Source organism: Sinohyriopsis cumingii, chromosome 3, assembly GCF_028554795.1.
Source record: "Sinohyriopsis cumingii isolate HCF-2022 chromosome 3, ASM2855479v2, whole genome shotgun sequence".
NCBI classification, from domain to species: domain Eukaryota; kingdom Metazoa; phylum Mollusca; class Bivalvia; order Unionida; family Unionidae; genus Sinohyriopsis; species Sinohyriopsis cumingii.
The window spans coordinates 123,489,365-123,505,052 of NC_142963.1; the positions used below are offsets into that span (position 1 = coordinate 123,489,365).

Here is a 15,688-nt window from a genome sequence, read left to right on the forward strand (position 1 = left end):
AATCCTTGATTTACATACATGAGAAAGCAAACAAGGCACAGCTTACCATGATTACACACAGACGGAAGATACAGTGTATCAAATACCATGATTACATACAGACATTAGATACAGTGTATCAAAATAGATACAATATTACATTGGCTAGGTAAGATGTAAATGTAAGCTCTTACAAAGGAATATAGCCAGACTTTTCTCATGATTATGATAACAATCAAACATGACAGTAGAAATATAATCTATATTTAAGCTGTAAAATAGCACTGAATACGAACATGAAATGATATGCAATAAATGCTTGTGTTTTACACTTTACTATTGAATTACATAAAATGTGTTGCATGTAATAAATCATTCTTGATTATATGATTTATGCCTAGTGCACCTAAAAATATGTGTTATCATTCTATGATCTACATCTATTATCACGATTCACACAAGACATTTGTTCAGAAAATTCAAGCACTTGTCAGAGGTAAAAATAATTCTGAGCTATAATTAACTGCATCTAAACTTAGGAATAGTGTTGAACATGGTAGGTAAAGACCACACAATTGTAATACTGAATTCTTTTTCAAGGTGTACAAAAGCAAATCAGGTACTTTTCAAGATTCTGTGAACACTGATTACATGTAGAATCTATGTGTGTGTGTGTGTGTGTGTGTGTCTGTATGTATGTATGTATGTATGTATGTATGTATATATGCATAAATAAGGCTGAGTCTACATATAAATTTCTTCCATACATGCAACACGTCACCAAATAGTACAAAATAAAAGCAGAGGTAATAAGACCTGCTGTAGAATAGTATATATGAATGAGGAATTGGAACCTACTTCTAGTATATATTCTAGAATAAGGGGTTGCCTGTGTTTTAAAAATTAATTACACCACTGTTCTAGCCCATTTTTGCCTTGTTTACAACTGTCCAATTACCCTCATAGTTGTGAATATAGATAAACCAAAACTGCAACTCACTCTAGATTACACAACATACTAGATGTAAGCAAAGTACTTCCACCTAGGCAAATGATGTTTACATGCAAGGTCATTACATATGTTCTTATGCAGAATAATCTTAATTCAACTGTCAAGGATGAAAGTTATTATATAAAGAATGTTAAACTCTGCCCAAATGTGCTATTTTACTCATTTATAAGCAAAAATGTTTTAGTCTATGATCTGATGAAAAATGTTGCTGACAAAGTTTTTTCAGGAGGACTGTCACCTACTTATAAAAAAACATCCCATGATAATATCAGATAATACTCTAATTATTAATCAGAAGAAACAAATTCAGACATCTTAACATTATTGTAGGAAAATGAAATAAGTTATCCACACCCAATAAATAAACTAGAAGAATGGTGAGCAATTTGATTACATAAATATATACAGACCTCTCCAGAATCCCTTCCCTACCCCTAATGGAGATGAGTCAACAGTATAAAAAAGGGCATACTTCATCTGAAAATGGGGAGAGTATAATGATCTGTCAGCACACATATCTCTGATGATAACTATAATAAATATGGACTAAGTTTCACAGCAATCAACTAAAAACTGCGAGACTAGTTACATTTACAAGATTCTGTCATATACTATATCCAGCTGTAAGTCAAACTGGGGAGTAACTCTTACAAAAATTGCAGGTGCACAAATATTTGTAAACATGCACATCTTAAAATAATGACCATATTATGAAACAAGATTCACAGTGATCCATAAACTACTGCATGACAAGTTGCATTCCCAAGATTCTTACACTGCATTCAGTTGCAAAAATAACAAGGGCAATAACTCCAACAAAAAATGCAAGTGCAGTTATATGTTGACATTTGCATCATCAGATGATTGCCATGACATGTACATAGTATCATGACAATCCACTGAAATGTGTGAGACTGTTCACAAGATTCTGTCAATAATTCATTCAGCTGCAGGTCAAGAAGTGCAATAACTCCTACAAAATATTTTTTTTAGAGCAGTGATTTATCAACCTACACGTCTTCAGGCAATGACCAAAACATTTACCCAGTTTCTTGGCAATTAATTGAAAAATGTGAGACTAGATGCATTTCATAGAGATTTTGTCAGACCCTGCTTTCAGCTACCTCTTGTGAAAATAGTGGAAGCAAAGTGATTTGTTAATATGCAAATCAAAATCATTCTACAGGTAATGGCATAATATTTTACCAAGTTTAATGGCATTCCAGCAAATACAACTGAACTATATGCACCAATGACATTGTGTGCCAGACAGAAGGATGGATGGACAAAACAATTCTTATATATGTGACTGTAAATAATACACTGAATAAATTAATATAAATCGCACATACTTTGCCTTTAAACAATCCACATGATGTAAAGATAAGATGTGGTTCACAATCATGAACTTATGTAATTGTCAATATAGCCATATTTTTTTAATTAGCAATTGACAAAAGTCATTGTTAACTAAATATGCCACTGACATCTTTCTGTAAGATTACAAATAAGAAGTACATACCGGTATGTGTTTGTAAAATACTATGCCCCCACCTCAAACAAAAGAAAAGTTCCACAAACATGTCCAAGTAACCAATTACTTTTCAAAAATTCCGGAGCTTTCATTTATGCAATGTTCATGTCATAAATGACATTTTGTGGGGAATGTGACCCTCTAAAAATAAAATCACCACAATCTGATAAAACTATTTTATTCTGACCTTCTCCATTGGGAACTGTTCTACAATACTGTCTGGTGGGATATACTGCCCTCCCCTTTGACTGGGACACCATACCCTCAATAGAAGAACAGTTCCCAAAGAAGAGAATATCAGCCATGCAGTTTCTGTAAAGTCACATTAAAAGTGATTTTGGATAGATTTACTGACTCTGGATGTACAGACATATGGACAGACAGCAGTAAAGCAATATGCCTGCCATCTAATAATCCAGTGGACCACATAAAACATTGAAAAATGCATTTAAACATATCTGGACAGAGTTTAGCTACGGTAATAGGATTTGGGAAAGATATGAGTATATATGAAGCCATAAAACTTAGGATGAATAAAAAAGCACAGAAAATAATATCCATCATTATCTTGCACTACTTCCATGTCAGTCATCTAGTATTGTATGGAGAAAGCCACCAGTTTTTCCTAATACTTACTGATGACAACAGTTCTGCCTCGTACACTATAGAGCACCCTCACAATTTCTTTTTTTAAGATCACAAATAAAATGCACAAGGTCAACATTGTTTTGAGTTGAGGTTGGGTGTTGCATTTTACATGGTTGATTCTTGTAAATTATTATGTATATGATGATTATATACAGGTGTTTGCTATTACAAAGCAAACACAAAAGCAGGTTTAAATGAAAAGTTGTAAGAAATACTGGCTAAAGAAAGTAGGACTAATGCTGATAAAGCTCCAGAAACCAAAACTGAAATTTTGTATGACCTGCATGTGCACCCATAAATATCTACAATCGTCTACACATGCACGTACCGAAGAACTAGGTTAATAGGTAATGTATCAAAGGATTATTGCTGATATATACTGACTAAGAAGGTTCCTTTAATTTCTTGTCTAACATATTTTATAGTCAAGCAATGTATATGTATTGCTGTAAGAGAATACTTACCCCAATTTTTTCCTTTTATAAAATAAAATAAAAAAGTATTATCTTCTACGTTTCCACTAACACACCCCTATCCACCCCTTAGAAGTGAACACGCTTAATTTAAATGAAACGATCATACATTTTGTCAAATGTGTATTTATGTATTGTTTCACTGTTTGCTACAGTAATTATATAATTAATAGTCTATAGGATCTATCTAAAACATCATGATTAATTGGAAACTTATAAGTACTAAGGTGAACTGTGTGTATTCATAACACTCTCTGTGTATGTTTGTGTGTGTGTGTTTGTTCTTTAAGAGACATAGCCATAACTGAACAATATTTTTCACAAGGATCAAATTTCATTATTCATATGTTACATATAAAAATGTTTTCCTAGTTCCATGTCTCTGCTAGACCTAATATGACCATGAACGATTTGTAGGTCTTCAAAGGACTGTGGGAAGCCTGCTGTACCCACAATATGCCTTATACACACAACAGTACAATCAGTAATAATAATAATAATAATAATAATAATAATCATGAAGACTTTGTATAGTGCCTAATCTTTAGAAGCTCTAAGGGCTTTACAACATTAGACAACACCTATAAGATAAAATGCATATAATAATATTATTACAAAAACAAACACCATGAAATTAGAAAAAAAATATTAAAAAATAAAAAACATGCTGAGAATATTTCAGGTAGGAAACATTATTAGATCTTTAAGTTTATTCTTGCAGTCGAAATAAGTGAGTTTTGAGAGCCCTCTAGAATCTTATTACACCGAAACATCTTATACGCTTTTTCTTATGTTCTTTTTGGCTACTCATAATAACAATAATAACAATAAAAACTAGTTACTGAAAACATTGTGGGTTCCTTTCTCTTTCAGTCATTTTAAAATCCAATAATAATTAAAGTAAATATTCCAAAGACAACAGTATATGCATGACACAAATTGATAATATATCGCAAAGAATCATCAAATTTGAAAACTATGTCCTAACAAATCTCTGCTTCTTGGCAGACGGTACCTCAAGTTTTATCCATACCTTAAATGAATTTCATGTACCATTTTGCCTGAAAATATGTTGTTTCTGGTTCATCTGCAGTCACAGTGTCATATAAGAGAAAAAATTGCCAGCCAGCCTGCATTAATATAATTCAATTTTTTAAACATTATTTCCACTGTTTGCATCAATCTAAAGCTTTTAAATGAGAATGAAAAAACCCAATCCAATGAGTAAACGCTCAAAGAGAAAGGTCATACTGATAACATACATCAATATTTGTATAGAAAGCACAAAATGTTCAATTTCCACAATTTGAAAAATGCCATGTATTGTCTGTGACAGAATATTTTCAAAATTTAATGAGTTAGACATTGCCTCAAAACTTGAAAAATTAAACAGGGTTATATGATAGCCATTGTTAACAGTTGGTTACTGTGAAGTTAGATTCCTTTTCTCAACCATTTTTTCAAAACAAAAAATAACAACAAAAAAAGCTTAAACTTCAAATGATAACCGTTTGCCACACAAACCTCCTGTCGGGCAACACTCTGCATTTTCTCTATCAGCTCAGCCTTCTCATCAGAAGCAAAGATATTGGGAACATCTCCTGTATTCAGGATCATACTGATGTCCTCCATGAATGACTCATCTTTGATCTGGGTGTCAGCAAATAGGAACACTGTTGGTTTGCCCTCATTGCCTGTTTTCATTAGGAGCTGCAAAAATAATGGAATTAAAATCTGTATAAATCAAATTTTAAAAAGGCAATGGAACAAAGCACACATATGCTAAGACCAGAACAGATGCCCAGTTTCAATTAAACCCCTTTAAAAAATGAAATGAAATTCAATAATACATCCCCATCTCTGATATAATATGTCACTCCCAATCTTACAAACATGACCTTATCTCAATTGTTATTTATCTTTCAACAATATTAGTTCAGTGCTTTGTACATCCTGTTGCGAAAGCATATATGCTTCACACATTCACCACATGTCATTCCTTGACCATTTTTCTATAGGAATGCCTATCCATCTCTCCATTTTGCTCTATGCACATGACCATATTACACTTTTTAAATGGTGGCAGAGTCTGAGCTGCTAAAGAATTGCAAAGTTTTTCAGTCAAAGATCCAGATGCCTGATTTCAGAAACATGGTCCAAATGCCTGATTTCAGTCACAGATCCTGATACCTGATTTCAGTCACAGATCCTGATGCCTGATTTCAGTTACAGATCCAGATGCATGATTTCAGTCTCAGATCCAGATGCCTGATTTCAGTCTCAGATCCAGATGCATGATTTCAGTCTCAGATCCAGATGCCTGATTTCAGTCTCAGATCCAGATGCCTGATTTCAGTCTCTGATCCAGATGCTTGATTTGATGAAGAATAACAACCATCCTCTCAGACTGAGCTGGAATTTCTTGATTTTGTCCTGCTGGCAGACTACAGTTCCAACCATGAGTAAACAAAGTAACTGGGCTCTGTCATTGGATCAAACATATGTACCCAAATTTAAACTATAAGCCATTTTCTTGGGGTATGATTAATGGTTTAATTTTTGCCAAGGTTATGAAAAATGCAGAAACCCCAAATTCCCATGCCAAAGAAAAATCACTGATGCAGTATGAGTATACCAAGTTTCATCCCTTAATCTCATATGGCTTTCAAGAAAGAGTGAAATGGAAAGTGTGGTGTGTGACAAACCTTCAAATGATGCTGTATAAGTACACCAGGTTTTATTCTTAATCGAAAATGGCTTGAAAGTTACAGGGCTGAAGAGTGTGTGACCAAAAACTTAAAATCTTGAGCTGTTACCTTAACCCTAACGATAAGACCTTCAATAATGATTTATGAATACCTCATTTGATCCATTCTTCTCAAAAGCTTTTAAAGTTAATGAGTGGAAATGAAAGTGATGGACACTTGACCAAAAGATGGGTACCGCATCTCCTGCTTCTTGTTAAAAGGCAGGGGGCAAAGAATCAATACCCATTTTAGCTGTTCAGAACTGAAACTTGCATATAACCAATCACAATATTAATTACATTCTTATCCTTATAAATTTATAATATACAAACAGACAAGATGATTTGTTCTTAATTTGTTTAACTCATTAACCCTGCATGCCATATTTATGCATCATGATGCAGTAGCATACTTATGAGCTCTGGAACATCAACATTTTTTAAGATACACCAAAGCAGGTGGTATTATCAAAATGGGGAAAGATGTTAAAAAATACACTGGAAAAAACTTGATTTTTGAGACCAATTTATTTTAGGCTGAAAATTACCAGTTTCAGAACCAGAGTTTGTGTCCAGATTTTAGCCTTTGTGGCATTGGATCTAAATTAGACTAGTCTCTAATGCATAATAAACCCTTGCAGAAAGTAGAATTAGTTTCAGACTTCTAGTAAAATGAGACAATGTCATGAAAAACATTGGTAAAAAAAAGTTTAATATTAACCCATTAGGTCTTTACAGATCTTAGCATCTGATACGAAAATCTCTTAGAAACAGAAGTTTGGATCCATTCAGAAATGATTCAATACATGTGTTTGCTACCCCAATTTCAGGCGAAAATGAAAAGAATTTCCAGGAAAGATGAGTTAATTAGTTATTCTCCACAGAATCCCATTCCTCGATACACAGACCTGTATGTGAGAAGGTCTGTGTATTAGTATGGAGATATTAAGTATTTCATTTGTGCTGAACTCTAACAATTTTCTCTTTTAATAAATGGTGACATATTCTTCTAATTCTTCTTTATAATTGTAAATTTTTCTCAACAGAGCAGGAATATAGTCTTAACAAATGAATGTTCTTCTATTATTTGTCAGTGACCTAAGGAAAGGTTAACCGTGGTTCTTCCAAGTTTTTGATTATTTCCTTTGAAAAGTAAACCACCTTCCTAACACAATACTAGTCTCAGTCTTGCCTTATCAATGCAGAATTACAGTTGTGTCCGAAGATTAAGTGCAAAAATAATATTCTTTTAAAATGATATCCCATAATTACTGTCACAGAATAAGGCAAGAAATAACCTAGTTTCACCTTAATAGAACAATTTGATCATTTTCATCATACATGCGTACAACGTTACCTAGGGTGAATAATTGTTTTTCTAGGTAAGCAACTGAACTAGCATGCACCTCACCGTAGATCGTCTGCAGTGAGAGTTACTAAAAGCACAGTATGCACTGGTATTTTACCCGGACTAATACTCACTCTCCTGTGGATTTAAGGCAAGTTCCATTTCTAACTGACACACTGGTCTATGGATCTTGTCAAGGAGTGAAAGTTCTCCATTTGTGTTCTCCAGCCATAGGGGTAAGTGTTACATTTGTATTTTATTTGATATGTGAAGCATATTCAGTTTTTAATATCGTATCGTGAAATGATGCCTTTACTACTACACAGATTTGAAACATTGTAAACTTTTGAGTTTCAAGTTGTTATTTGAGTTTAATTTAGTAGCATGTATCTACAGATTTTAATTCTGAACCTATTATTATGACCAGTTTGGTTTTATTGTAGCTGTTTAGGGCTGCCTGTAGCGGTCAAGGGCTGTCTGTAAGTATGTCTATACGTATGTCTGTGCACATGGTGGACCCATGAAGGGTAGGCATGGCCAATACAAGTGTGCCAACCCAATTTAGGAGAACTGTGTGCTGTCAGAGCGCATGTGTGTGCAGGTATCTCAGGCTATCTGTCTGGCAGTCTGTGTGTCGATATGGAAGATAATGTAACCATCAAGGCCATACGAAGATGAAACCGCTAGTTTGTAAACTTGTATGCATGGCGGATCCATGAAGGGTGTGTACAGCCAATACAAGTGAGGGCGAACCCAAGAATTCAGGAGAGCTGTGTGGTTTGTCAGTGGACACATTAGCAAGATTTACAAATGTTTATGAATCATACGACTGTAAAAATTACTGAGTCATGTTTGTTTCAATTGGTTGTTGTTTCAATCGAGTACAATTGAGTTATTTTGATTACATAACATTTTAATCTTTATTTTGATTACATGAGATTATGTGAATCTTACTTTCATTCCAGGAGATTATTTGAATCTCACTTTCATTACATGAGGTTACATAAGATTATTTGAATCTTAGTCATACATGAGAATACATGAATCATTTTTAGTTTACCAATTTGCGAATGTTTGGATAGAGTATTTGAATGAGACGTATGTTTGGAGTGTGAATCACTACATTTGTAATATATACATATATATTATATATTTTTTATTAATTCATTTTATAAATTTTCATCTTTCATCACATTGTGTTGTGTTGTCATTCGATCCAAGCATCCTGTTACAATTACAAAGCATGAAAAACTTATTTTAACCCCCAAAAATGTTGGTGTCTGAAAAGAAACTGAAAATACAGTAACAATTTTGTGCAAAGAAACTGAAAATACAGTAACAATTTTGTGCAGCTCTCACCATTATTATTCTTGTTCTTGGATCAGTGACATCTTATCCAAATATGTTTAATGAAATAAATATTTTACTGTAAAAAGAAAGATGTGTCTAATGTCTGTCATAAGGAGGTAATGCTGAACTAAACAAAAGGTTTTATACTTAAATGCCAGTTACTATGCAAGTTCAAGGAAAGAGCATGATTTTCTCCAGGGTTCAATCAAGTTACTGGAATAAAAATTCTGACAATTCCCTAACCATAAGCAAATTTGCCCTGACCAAACATTTCAAGTGAAACGTACACACACTTTTCTTCATTTTTAATCATATAAAACAAAGAACTCCCCATATTTTTCTAGTGATATGGTGCACGGTAACCAGTAGTCTACAGGTTTGGAAAAAACAGCATCACAACCCTTAAATAAATTCAGATGTCACTCCAAACATTGTGCTGAAGCAAATCTGAGATCATTCACAAGCCATGGACATTATACATTTCCTCACAAACTTGTCCTGCTTAATAATACAAAATTCTACGACTTTTCTCTGACTTTTTACAAAACTGTTAAATTTTACCTGCCTTTTAAAATTTTCCTCACTTATCCCTGACCCATGGAAACCCTGAATTCCTTAGAGAAGCTTGCTTTGCATATGAGAATTCAAAGAAAAAAACAACTTCGGAATGGGTGTGTCATTAAAAGGAATCTCTTTTGCTACATGCTTCGGAGTCAAGCCTACGATATCTTCACAAACCACAGCAGAAACCTACTTTTTTTATGTCCTCTCTCCATTCAGTTGCAGTGTAATTTCTGGTGATCTCAATCTGGAAGAGCTCATAGTCAGACATAAATGCTGCAAGCTTGGCTGCACTCTGACGACCACTGCCTCCAATTCCTGATAATAAGAAAAGAATGTCATTAAAATAAATCAATATTGAGATAAAATCACTCTAATTTTCAGAATATTCATTAGCCATAATTTTCTGCAATAGTGCCAAAAGATGATTTGTTTCAAATAATCGATCAGTCTTTCCCAAAGATTCTAGCTGTGAATTTTAAATCCAATCTTCAAACTGAGAAAAGAGTTATATTGCTTCATTATTTGATATATGGCACTGCATGACTTTGCGAGATATAAAACATTTTGAAAAGATCTTATTTGATGAAATTTTATGTGATGCAGGTTCTTTTTTCTTATGTTTTAAAATGTGGTAAATCTATCCATCCCTGACTAAGAAGATATCAAAACTATCTGAAAACCTTTGCAGAGCAGAGAATAGATGTCTAACTAAAATGGGAAGACTGTTTCAAGCCAACAGAAAATGTGCCATTGCTGACATACACTTACCAACAAGCAAGGCATGCCCATTATCCTGAAGTAAAACTCTGCTAACTCGTGAAATGTGCTCAATAGCAAATTTGAACAACACTAAGCGCATGGGAGCTTTGCTGATCATGTTGTACTCATCCAGATAGCTAGAGTGACACAACAAGAAAAAGAGATGAGCATGGAAGTGTGAAAACAATAAACTGTCGATCAAGAATAACAATGTGAAAGCAACTTCTAAAGGAATATGTAGTGATTTCATAAGAGGAGGATTTTAGACATTTTAAGACGATTGTATATCAAAACAGTCTCTATGAATAAACCTTTATACATCCTTCCCTCAATAACTCACTCACAAAGGGGTCCAAAAACATAGACCACACTATAAGGGAGGGCATGAGTTACTGAAGCACCTCCCAAAAAATCCAATGGACATCAAGAAAATTGCAGGGGTGGGGGTGGGCGAGGGAACTGGGCTGTTTAATGACTGAATCCTTGTTTTACAATTGCATCGATAATAACTGTCAATAATGTGCTTTTTCTAATGAAATTGTTTGTTATTCTGTATAAATTACATTTATTTTCAAAATGTCCAACATCTGAAAAACCATTAACATTATTCCTACTGGTTTCATAGTTTTTATAGTAATTTATTTAGTAATTTATTTATAAGTACTAATTGGCATGAAACATCAAACTATCAATTTAAATGTGATCATTTTCCAAATAAAAACAAATGATAACAAAGGTTTTGGCAGTAATGTGTTCTGATTCATATAATGTTTTGCCTAGGACATGTCATTGTATAAATGTGCATGGGAAACATTTGTGTATATGTCACTGCTTGTTTGGTTTGTTGATTAGTCTGGTTCTTAGAGTGATACGTAAAAGAATAGTGTGAAGCAGGGAATCTATGAAGCCAGATTAATTGTTGATACACCACCAAACAAGATTACCCTATTTTAAAAACTAGCAACATTCATTTTTTGAGACAATTGTCTATATCGAAACTCAATTTTTGTATTGTTCAATTAGTACAATATTGTTGCCGTGATTTCTTTGCAAGTATAAGTGAAACTTCCTATCATTCTTGAGGATATCTCTATTTGCAAATTCAGGAATTCTCTGAAACTTGATTGCTCACAATGGTCTGTATCTGTGAAACAAAGCTCTTAATTTTACAGGGATTCATTTTGTTTGGTTGCCATGCTATCTTTGATCACATTTAGGAATGAGTTGGTTAATTTATAACAGTGTTTGATTTATCAACTGAAATGAGTTCACTCAAAATACGACCAAGGCCACTAGATCTTAAGCATGTAGGATTTACATGACTTTTAACTTTTCTTTTATTCCACCTTTGTTGTTGTTGAGTTTAATTATAGTGGCGTGCGCACAACTGTGCATGTGCCACTTTTTTCTGACTGTACCGCAGCCTGCTAGTTGTTCCTGGGGAAGGGGATGGTGCCACCTCCCCCAGGCTTTTATGGATTCAAGGAACCCTGATAGTTTGGTCTCAATCTGTGGGTCCATAAAGGTCCATACAGTTGAATGGTTGGCTGTCATCAGTGGGAAGGAGAGCCCGGGAACGGTCCTGCTTGCTTTACATTGCTGGTTTCTTGTTGCATTTGCCTGGTGTTTCTTGCAATTTTTTTAAAAAATTTTTTTTTCGATTTTTTTTTCTTCTTCTTCAAAATGTTCTAAAAGGAAGGGGGGGATGTTCTATTCTGTTTATAGAGGTTCTTAGTAGAAATCATGTATGAAGAGAGATTTTCAAGGTTATTATGGTATTACTAGTCGAGGTGTTTAGGGTGTGTTTCCTACGTTATGTTATTTATAAGTTTTTAGATATTACCTCTTTAAGTTATTTATTAATTAATGTTTTAAGAGATTGAATGTTATTTATACTTTTTTTAGCAAGAGACCGGAGTCCTAGCCGATTACACGGTTCCTTAAGGACATCTAGGACCGGAATCCTAGCTGATTACTCGGTTCGTTAAGGACATCTAGGACATCCGATTTTGCGGTTTCCTTAGTTTTTTATAGGTGCTTCGAAAGTGAATTATTTATTAATACTTTTATAAAATTGAATGATATGTTATGGGTTTTTATGTGGTGGCTTCTAAATTTATTTAGCTAGTTACTGGGTCTTTTGGTTTTGTGGGGATAGTAATTATCCTGCTGAGTCTATGAATTGATTTATATTTTTATATGCTGATTGTTTATTTTTATTAGAGTCCATAAGTATTCCACCTCTTTATTTTTTCATTCAAAAGACATGACAATACAAAAGAAGGCCAGCTTTTAATTAAGTGCAACAATACAACAAATACTTCTGCAAGTCAGATATCAAAATACAGTCAGACTTAATTAGGTCCTCAAAGAAATGCTCACAGACAAAGCTGTTACAGCAGATTGACACATTTTACATTCAAATACATATTGCATATAAGATGATTACACTTAAAAGGAACTAAAGGTAGAACTAAAACACAAATTTCACTTGATAAAAATTATTTAATTGGTATTTATTTAAGTACTGCCTACACACTAAGTATGTCATTTTCCTTGATCAAAACTTCCTTGAATATCATTAATTTTGGTGTGCTAAGAATGTTGTTTGGAAAGAAAATGTAATAAATTATTCTTATTAAGAGTTGATAATTACATAATGCTGATTAAAATTTCCAGGTCCTATCTACTGTTTTCAACCACAAAACAAGTGATATATCAAATTTTCAGTTACCAATTTTGAGCGTGATTTTCTTCAAGTTAGGTTTGCGAGTCATCATCAAACAAAAGTTATCATGGAAGTGGTGTAGTATGTTTTGACAGTTGTGTGTGTGTGTGTGATAAATAACTTTTAATGAATAATGGTAAAACTGACATTTATTTATATCATTAACTGCACAGTGATAGTAACTGTATCAACTGGCAAAGGAACTACAACATATGCATTAGAACTGTATGTAACAGCAGATACATTACCACCAAATACCAAAATCTGAATGTCAAACTTTTTGTACCATCTTACCAAATGCAGCTGGTAAAATGCTTTTAATAACTAGATAATCAATGAAAGCATCTCATTGATCAGTTGCGAAATCTCACTTTATTGAAAGGCTTGATTACAGAAGTTGATCGAGAAGTCAAGCGCTTACATGATCAGACTGAGTTTTGTTAATATTAATGATTAATAATGGTTTTATTACACTCACCAACAAACCATCTGTGTGCACTTTTCATGCGATTGATCACTTAAGGATGGGAACTGAATTCATTAAATTGAGGGGAATTTATACAATGACATGTCCTAGACAAAAACTTTGTATGAATCAGAACTCATTACTGCCAAAACCTTTATTATCATTTGTTTTTATTTGGAAAATGATCATATTTAAATTGATAGTTTGATGTTTCATGCCAATTAGTACTTATAAATAAATTACTATAAAAAATAAGAGTCAATATTTCAGATCAAGTCATGTCATTGCAAACTGATAAACAAAACATAAAAAAGACATGTAATATTTCTTAGTTGTTTGAAAACAGCTGTTGCATCAAAAATTTTGTTAACAAAACCTGAAATGTCTTCAAAATATACTATCAACATATTGCAATTAAGTTAAGAACTTGTATTAATATCCTATGGTGCAACTATTGCTATGTGGCAAACTAACTACACACACACAAAAACTGGCAGCTAGACAGTAGAGAGTACTGGTGGTATGTGTAAGTTATCAATTAGTGAACTTATTAATACATGCAAAAATATTTTCTCTAATGCTAATCCTATGCCATTTCTAATTTTACAAAAATATTTTCTCTAATGCTAATCCTATGCCATTTCTAATTTTACAAAAATATTTTCTCTAATGCTAATCCTATGCCATTTCTAATTTTACAAAAATATTTTCTCTAATGCTAATCCTATGCCATTTCTAATTTTACAAAAATTGAATGTTTGATTTTAAAGGGAAAAAATGATTCCTGAAAACTACACAGCAGATTTTTCTAAGGTTATGAGGATTATAATGTTCTCTAGAAATTTGCAAGAGCTCCAAAAATACTGGCAAATTAAATTTCCTCATGTAAGGTGTATTGTTTAATCTTTATATAGCTTAAAGTAAGTTTTTATACTGCTGGCTTGTAACTACAAGCCTTATACTGATCTCATTACTGTTCATCTCGACTATACTTACTTTTCCATAACTTTGGTAAGCTCATTCAGGTTTGTAACCTCATTGTAGACTCTGACATCTCCACTTGCGATGTAGTCACCAAAGAATAAGCTACGGACATTATCATCCAGCACTTTACCACTTTTGGACAAATGACCCAAAACTTTATCAATGTTTACTTTGAAACTGTTTTGGCACTGTTCTTTCACAATGTTGAAAAATGTTTCCCTGAAAAGATGTGAAAAGCAAAATGTAAGATATAGGAAAAACAAGAGTACAATATTAATAGAACAGGAAATAATCATTCACGCATAAGGCAAAGACTTTGAAAAATAATTTATTTTGATAAACAATTTTTTTAAATAGATGCCCCTAGTAAATCTTTATAATAAAGACAAAATCTCTAAGTAACACCAAAATGAATGAAATTAACATACTGGTGCAAAGCTTTGTCTGTTTTAATGCACTGATCCATGAATAACACATGCCAAATTAAAAATAGTGTTCACCCATACAGACAGTCATATAGTACAATGACAGCGCAAGGTCAATGCTGTTTGCTTGAAATCATCAGTCTTGATCTGCCAGCACATTATGTGATTGAAGATCTGGGCTGACACTAAGATGACAACCAAATATGACCATTTCACTCCCAGCCTGGAGATCAATCCTACATGCAGAGATCAAATCCCAACTTAGAGATCATCCCTAAACTTGGGGATCAACCATCAACATAGAGATAATGCCCAAACCTGGAGATCAACTCCCAACATGGAGACCAACCCCACACAGAGAGATCAGCCCTAAGCTTGGGGATTAATCCCCTAAAAAGATCAACCCAAACCTATATTTCAACTATCAATATGGAGATCAACCTCACACATGGGAATTAACCCTAAGCTTGGTGAACAACTCTCAATGTGAGATGAACCCCAAGCCAGGAGATCAACTTCCAACACAGAGATCAACCCAAAACAACAAGATACCCCCATTATGGAGATAAGTTCCCAACTTTGAGATTAATTTTGGTATACTCAATTGTTTATCAAGCAAGTTTCAAATGAACTAAAACCATGAGACAAGATTCTACTGCTGTAGACCAAATG

General features: G+C 33.4%; 1 protein-coding gene across 1 annotated transcript in view; it reads right to left on the bottom strand.

The window, feature by feature from the left end:
• The window catches only part of LOC149803762 (dynein axonemal heavy chain 3-like), a 311,163-nt gene that overhangs the window by 81,944 nt on the left and 213,531 nt on the right, over nt 1–15,688 (bottom strand). The window contains exons 51-54 of the mRNA XM_089953988.1: nt 14,604–14,810; nt 10,423–10,550; nt 9,845–9,969; nt 5,171–5,356 (exon numbers count right to left, since the gene is read on the bottom strand). Coding sequence (XP_089810114.1) covers nt 5,171–5,356; nt 9,845–9,969; nt 10,423–10,550; nt 14,604–14,810 — 646 coding nt within the window. The remainder of the gene's footprint in view (nt 1–5,170; nt 5,357–9,844; nt 9,970–10,422; nt 10,551–14,603; nt 14,811–15,688) is intronic.